This window comes from Emydura macquarii, unplaced genomic scaffold (genome assembly GCF_026122565.2).
Source record: "Emydura macquarii macquarii isolate MOO-44397 ecotype Brisbane River unplaced genomic scaffold, CSIRO-AGI_Emac_v2 contig_378, whole genome shotgun sequence".
Lineage (NCBI taxonomy): Eukaryota > Metazoa > Chordata > Testudines > Chelidae > Emydura > Emydura macquarii.
Genome location: NW_027130515.1, coordinates 52,909 through 59,282, shown reverse-complemented (window position 1 = coordinate 59,282; position 6,374 = coordinate 52,909). Strand labels below are relative to the sequence as shown.

Sequence of the window (6,374 nt, the reverse complement as noted above, 5' to 3'; positions counted from 1 at the left end):
CGGGAGGAATCGTTGTCTAATGACGAGGGCAGGAATCTCTGTTCTGTGCCGTCTAGCGGTAATACAGCAGGCCTGGGTTCGCCGTCTGACCCAGGAGCTCGCCCTGCCCCCGTTTGAACAGTGGGCTTCGCTAACGATTAATGCTCTGAAGATCTTCGCGTCCCCAGACTCAGGAAATCCTCTGCTTGAGCCCACCCGCGCGTTCCCTACAGCCATTCCTGGGACAGATCAAGTGCCCTAGCCCCGCCTGCCTCTTCCTTCTTCCAGCCCCAGCCAGAGAGCGGGCGGCTCTGCAGGGCTGAAAGAAACGCTCCGGGCTTCTCCCTGGCTCCATTTGCCTTGCTCCCCCCACTCCTCCCCCTCCCGGCCGGGCTCGCCGCTCTCCGCCCCCTCCCGGAGCCGGAATCTCCATATAAGGAGCAGGAAGGCTCCCGCCGGAACCGGGACTTATAAGGCTGTTTCCTTATATGGACTCTGCGGACGGGGGCTTCCGGCGTCCGGAGCTGGGACGGCGGCGGCGGGGACCCGAGGAGGACAGCGGCTAGGGGGTTCGTGCGCTGCCCCACAGAGAGACACAGCGATGGGGTGGGGGTGCAAGAGCCTGGGGCGGCCGCGGGGCTCTTGTTCCTGTCCGGGCTAGGCCCCCGCCACCCGGCTTCCCCCAGTGCCAGCTACTGACGCCAGACTGGATCTTCCAGCCCGGCTCCATATAAGGGTTTCCTGTCCGCCATATATGGCCATGTACGTCATGGCCGGGGCGGCCCGCAGCCGGTGGGGACTCGATATATAGGGGCAGCTCTGGGGCGGGCGAGGAGCCGATTGCTTCCAGCGGGGAGAGCCAGGGGGAGCCCCGGGCCAGCGGGGCGGGCGGGCCGAGCGTTTCCAGCGGGCAGAGCCTGGGGGGAGCCCCGGGCTGCTGGGAAGGGGATCCAGCCAGCACACAGCCAGCCTAGCAGCATCGCGCAACCGGCGCCTCTATCCGGCCGCCTGGCCCCTAGTGGGCAGCATCCGTGTGTCCCCGGGCAAAGCCCAGTCCCCACCGCCCCCATGGCAGCGGCCAAGGCGGAGATGCAGCTCCTGCCCCCCTTGCAGATCTCTGACCCCTTCGGCTCCTTCCCGCACTCGCCCCCCACCATGGACAGTAACTACCCCAAGCTGGAGGAGATGATGCTCCTCAGCGGCGGCGGCCACCAGTTCCTCACCTCCAGCGGGGCCCCTGAGAGCAGCGGGTTCAACCCGCCCGGAGAGCAGCACTTCGAGCACCTCGCGGCAGGTAAGCGATAGGCTCTGCCTACGGGGGTGTTGGGAGTGGGCGGACGGGGGGCATATGGGACCCTCGGTGGGAAATGACCCCTCCCGCACCGAGTCCTTGGGGCTCGGAACAGAACCGTCCGAGGAGCGGCAGGGGCGCTCGGGGAGGGCTGGTGCCATTTGCTCGGGATTCCGCCGCTGCTAATGATGCATCAGCCTTGCTGCTGCGCTGGGGGGATTCTCTGTACGTGCGTCAGCTGCTCTGGGCTGTGAGCTTTCTGCTGCTGGAGCGCTGCCAGGAGCACTACAATATGGAGCGCTCCATTTTTAATTAGCCGGGGGGGCTGGGCAGGGCTAGCTCGGGGAGGTTGCAGCGCTGGGGCTGGGCAGGGCTAGCCGGGGTGTGTGTGGAGGGCAGCAGGGCTGGGGCTGGGCACAGGTAGCGGGGGAGCGGAGGATAGCAGGGCCGGGACTGGGCAGGGCTAGCAAGGGGCGGGACCGAAGGTAGCGGGGCTGGGCAGGGCTAGCCCGGCGGTGGAGTTGGGGGTGGGGTGGCAGCTACGGCAACTCTTGGAAGTAACGCTAGTCTTCTCTTTTCAGACACATTTCCCGAGATCTCTTTGAATAATGAGAAAACCATGGCAGAAACCAGCTACCCCAATCAGACAACCCGGCTGCCGCCTATAACCTACACCGGCCGCTTCTCTCTCGAACCAGCCCCCAACAGCAGCAACACTCTCTGGCCAGAGCCTCTTTTCAGCCTTGTCAGTGGGCTGGTGGGCATGGCTAACCCACCCACCACTTCGACACCTTCTTCATCACCAACATCCTCATCCTCCCAGACGCCACCCCTGAGCTGCTCTGTCCAGGCCAGTGACAACAGCCCGATCTATTCAGCAGCACCAACTTTTCCCAATTCCAGCGCTGAGATTTTCCCTGAGCAACAAACCCAGTCCTTCACAAACGCTCCCAGTACCTCTCTCCAGTACCCTCCCCCGGCTTATCCGACTGCTAAAACCAACTTCCAGGTGCCAATGATCCCGGACTATTTATTCCCGCAGCAACAGGGAGAGATCAGCCTGGTCCCAGCTGATCAGAAACCATTTCCAACGCTAGAAACCAGACCCCAGCAGCCGTCTCTCACACCCCTGTCCACTATCAAAGCTTTTGCTACCCAGACTGGCTCTCAAGATCCGAAGACACTAAACACTACGTATCAGTCCCAGCTAATCAAGCCAAGCAGGATGAGAAAATACCCCAACCGCCCTAGCAAGACCCCTCCTCACGAGAGACCCTACGCCTGCCCAGTGGAGTCCTGTGACAGGAGGTTTTCCAGATCTGATGAGCTGACCCGGCACATCCGGATTCACACAGGACAGAAACCTTTTCAGTGCCGTATTTGCATGAGGAATTTCAGCAGAAGCGATCACTTGACCACTCATATCCGAACCCACACGGGGGAGAAGCCATTTGCTTGTGATATTTGTGGTAGAAAGTTTGCCAGAAGTGATGAGAGGAAGAGACACACGAAAATTCACCTGAGACAGAAGGACAAGAAAGCAGAAAAGGCAAACCCAGCCTCTACTGCTTCTCAGATTTCCACATACTCCTCCCCAATGACAACTTCCTACCCATCTCCAGCTGCCACCACTTACCCATCTCCAGTACCTACATCATATTCCTCCCCAGTTTCTTCTTCTTACCCATCTCCAGCACACACCACTTTTCCTTCCCCCTCAGTAGCAACTACATATCCTTCTGTTACCACCACCTTTCAGGCCCAAGTGTCTACCACTTTCCCATCACTAGGGATTACCAATTCTTTCCGATCACAAGGGACTTCAGCACTTTCAGAAATGTCATCAACTTTTTCTCCAAGGACAATTGAAATTTGTTGAGACTGTAAAGACAGACGTTAAAATATTTGATTGGTACTAGCAGACTGCAGGAGTCTGTCAGCAGCTGAGACTGTCAGTTATTAAAGTAGCAAGGCCAGCCGAACTTTTCTTTAAACGTCAACTGCCTGAAACAACTGCCATTTAAATTCTCCACTTCTGTCAAAAGACTTAATTTGCATGGACAATGGATATAATTTCAATATAATTTTCCCCATAAACATATTTCACTAAGCAGAAAGGAACTTTTATTAAATACATAGACAATGTATATTGTACATGTGCCATGGTTTTGCTTTCCTTTGGGTACTATTGATGATGTGAATATTCTTTGTGTATTCATATTGTATTATTTGAAGTTAGCAGGCCCATATTTTGTAAATGGTAATTCTATTTTAGTGACAATGCTGTAATGAGTTTTAAACTTATTTGAAGAACAGCACTTACTCTGTATTCAAGCATGTAAGAGTGATGTTATGTAAATATCACCTGATGAGACACTCATGTGGCATAAGTTTGTTTTTAAAGTTACAAGTCTTGGTGCCTTTTTGTGAAGCCTTGCTGACATCATGCATTTGTGTGAATAGATGCTTTGCATCTAGCCTTAAGGAGAAAGGGATTTTATTCAAGGAATATAAAGGAGACTGAAAAAAAAGATTGAGAAGGAGCTAGAGGACAGAATGTAAGCAAAAAAAAACCTCTCAAAGTCTATTTTTGTTACTGAAATGTAAATTTATAAATATATATTCAGGAGTTGGAATGTTGTAGTTACCTACTAAGTAGGCAGCAATTTTGTATGTTATGAACATGCAGTTCATCATTTTGTGGTTTATTTTTACTTTGTAATTGTGTTTTGTTTAAACAAAGTGACTGTTTAGCTTATAAACACATTGAATGCGCTTTACTGCCAATGGGATACTTGGTGTATGATACCCTTTGGAAAAAGTAAATAAAATATCAAAACAGTGCTTATTTTTTCTTTAAGGCTGATAGGTGGAAAACACATATTTACCCATGTCTTTGACTCTTTCCCCTCAGTTCAAGGGCTGTTTTTTCCTCAGTAGGTTGGGTGTATCTTCCATGGAACTAAATTAGGCGTGTGTGCAAGAGAAGGTGAGATGTCTTGAGCTGTGGCAGAGTTGTGCAAACTCATTTAACTCAGTTGGGTAGCATGGGACTAATTAGTGTTAGATCTTTAACTCTCATCCTCTTAGTATGGAAGAGGTAGAAAATTCTGATGACCCCTCTTACTATTTAAGGGATTAATACAGACCATCACGGAATCATCCTCCCTGCAGTGGACACAATACTCCAGATGTGGCCTCACCAATGCTGAATAGAGGAGAATAATCACTTCCCTTCATCTGCTGGCAAGGGTCCTACTAACACCGTTCGCCGCCTTGGCAACAGTAGCACACTGTTGATTCATATCCAGCTTCCTAGATATGGGCTACCTACAGAGGTGGTGGAATCTCCATCTTTAGAGGTTTTTAAGCTGAGGCTTGACAAAGCCCTGGCTGGGATGATATAGCTGAAGTTAGTCCTGCTTTGAGCAGGGGGTTGGACTAGATGACCTCCTGAGGTCCCTTCCAACTCTAATATTCTATGATTCTTGTCCACTGTAACCCCCAGGTCCTTTTCTGCAGCCCTGCTGCCTAGCCAGTTGATCCGCACTCTGTAGCAGTGCATGGGATTCTTCCATCTTAAGGGCAGGACTCTGCACTTTTCCTTGTTGAACCACATCAGATTTCTTTTAGCCCAATCCTCCAATTTGTCTAGGTCACTCTGTATCCTATCCCTACCTTCCAGCATATCTACCACTCCCCCCAGCTTAGTGTCATCTGCAAATTTGCTCAGGTTGCAATCCATGCCATCCTCCAGATCATTAGTAAAGCTGTAGATTGTATCATAAATTATGTGTACTACACATTTGTCAAATATTTATATAAGCCTTGAGCCTGGATGTGCTCTTGGTTGGAAGGGTCATTTGCCTAATTCTGTTTTGTCAGGGGCTAAATATAGAAGAGAATCTTACTGTTTGACCTCAGTAAAAGATGTGAAAAACAAGCATATTTCTTGTATTTATAGCTAGTAGTGAATGCGGAGGGGTACGGAACACAAGTGAGAAGAGGGAAATCATACAAAAGGAGCTGGAATGATTAGAAATATGGGAAGTTAATAAAATTATATCTAGTGTGCAAATATATAATGAATATATGTGGGGATGGGAATAATTTAAATCATAGTCAATAGATAGAATCCTAGGAAGCATACTGCTGATAACAGCAATTTAGTTAGGTGTTTGTATCAGGATATATCATACATGCCAGTTTTGCAAAAGGAAGATCCTTCCCTATCTGGGTTTGGTGAAAGCAAATATGAAATGCAGCATTCCAGTCTGGCCACCTCAGTGAAGAAAAAAATGACAATGTAGAGAAACTTCAGTGAAGAGCAATGAGTATTCATAAGTGCACAGACATTCATATGACTAAAGAACTGGTGTGACTGAATACTCTTGCCATTAGTTATTAATCATGATTACTGTTGCATGAAAAGATCCCAAACAGACTAGAGCTCCCTGAGCTAGGCTTAGTGATTATTTTTTTTTTACATATAGGACTAGGCATAGCCAGAACTCTAGGCAGCTAGAAACAGAATTAAAATAAGTTAAGTGCTCTGTCTGACCTTCAGCTGATGTAGATAGGTGTTGCTCAATGTCTCTTTACCCCAACTGAAGTTCTGGTCATCAATAGCTTGTCCTCAGCACACCAATGATCCCTCATTCCAACCTTCTCAGGAAAAGCTGAGTGCTCAAGAAGGTGGGTTGTAAATACCACGAACTAAGACTCAGTTGAGAGCACAGCTCCCATATACAATATATTGGAGTCATCAATTCTGGAAGTGACAAAGGTATGAACATCTGTGGTGACCTCTACACCTTCTCAGCAAGTGTAGCTGAAAACAAGTATAGCTTCAAAGTCAGCTCTGTTGACTCTTTGAGGGAATCTTGCTTGAGTTTCCTCCGCTCTTGTGCTGGAGATCTTAAAACTGATCTTCAGCACTTGTTTCTGACATTCAGGAGCACTGTGATTTTAACAAAGTGTAAATCCTCTTTCATTTTTAGAATTAATCAGGCTCTAAATGACACCAGAGCAGGTGAAACTTTACCCCGTAGAATATCACTCATCCATAATTTGCCACTATGCATCCTTTTAGAGTATGATTAGC

The 6,374-nt window shown here is 49.3% G+C and overlaps 1 protein-coding gene across 1 annotated transcript; it reads left to right on the top strand.

Moving 5' to 3' along the window:
• The first annotated feature begins 843 nt into the window (after window positions 1–843).
• EGR1 (early growth response 1) lies at window positions 844–4,114 on the top strand. The gene is made up of 2 exons (XM_067534728.1): window positions 844–1,273; window positions 1,852–4,114. The coding sequence occupies exons 1-2, from the start codon at window positions 1,048–1,050 to the stop codon at window positions 3,147–3,149; spliced, it is 1,524 nt and encodes a 507-aa protein (XP_067390829.1). The 5' UTR covers window positions 844–1,047; the 3' UTR covers window positions 3,150–4,114.
• The last annotated feature ends 2,260 nt before the right edge of the window (window positions 4,115–6,374 follow it).

What these genes read in the sequence shown, in the direction of transcription:
- EGR1 (XM_067534728.1), top strand. Translation starts at nt 1,048, where the DNA reads ATGGCAGCGGCCAAGGCGGAGATGCAGCTCCTGCCCCCCTTGCAGATC. An exon ending in CTTCGAGCACCTCGCGGCAG is followed by an intron (nt 1,274 to 1,851) that starts GTAAGCGATAGG and finishes TTCTCTTTTCAG; the next exon opens with ACACATTTCCCGAGATCTCT.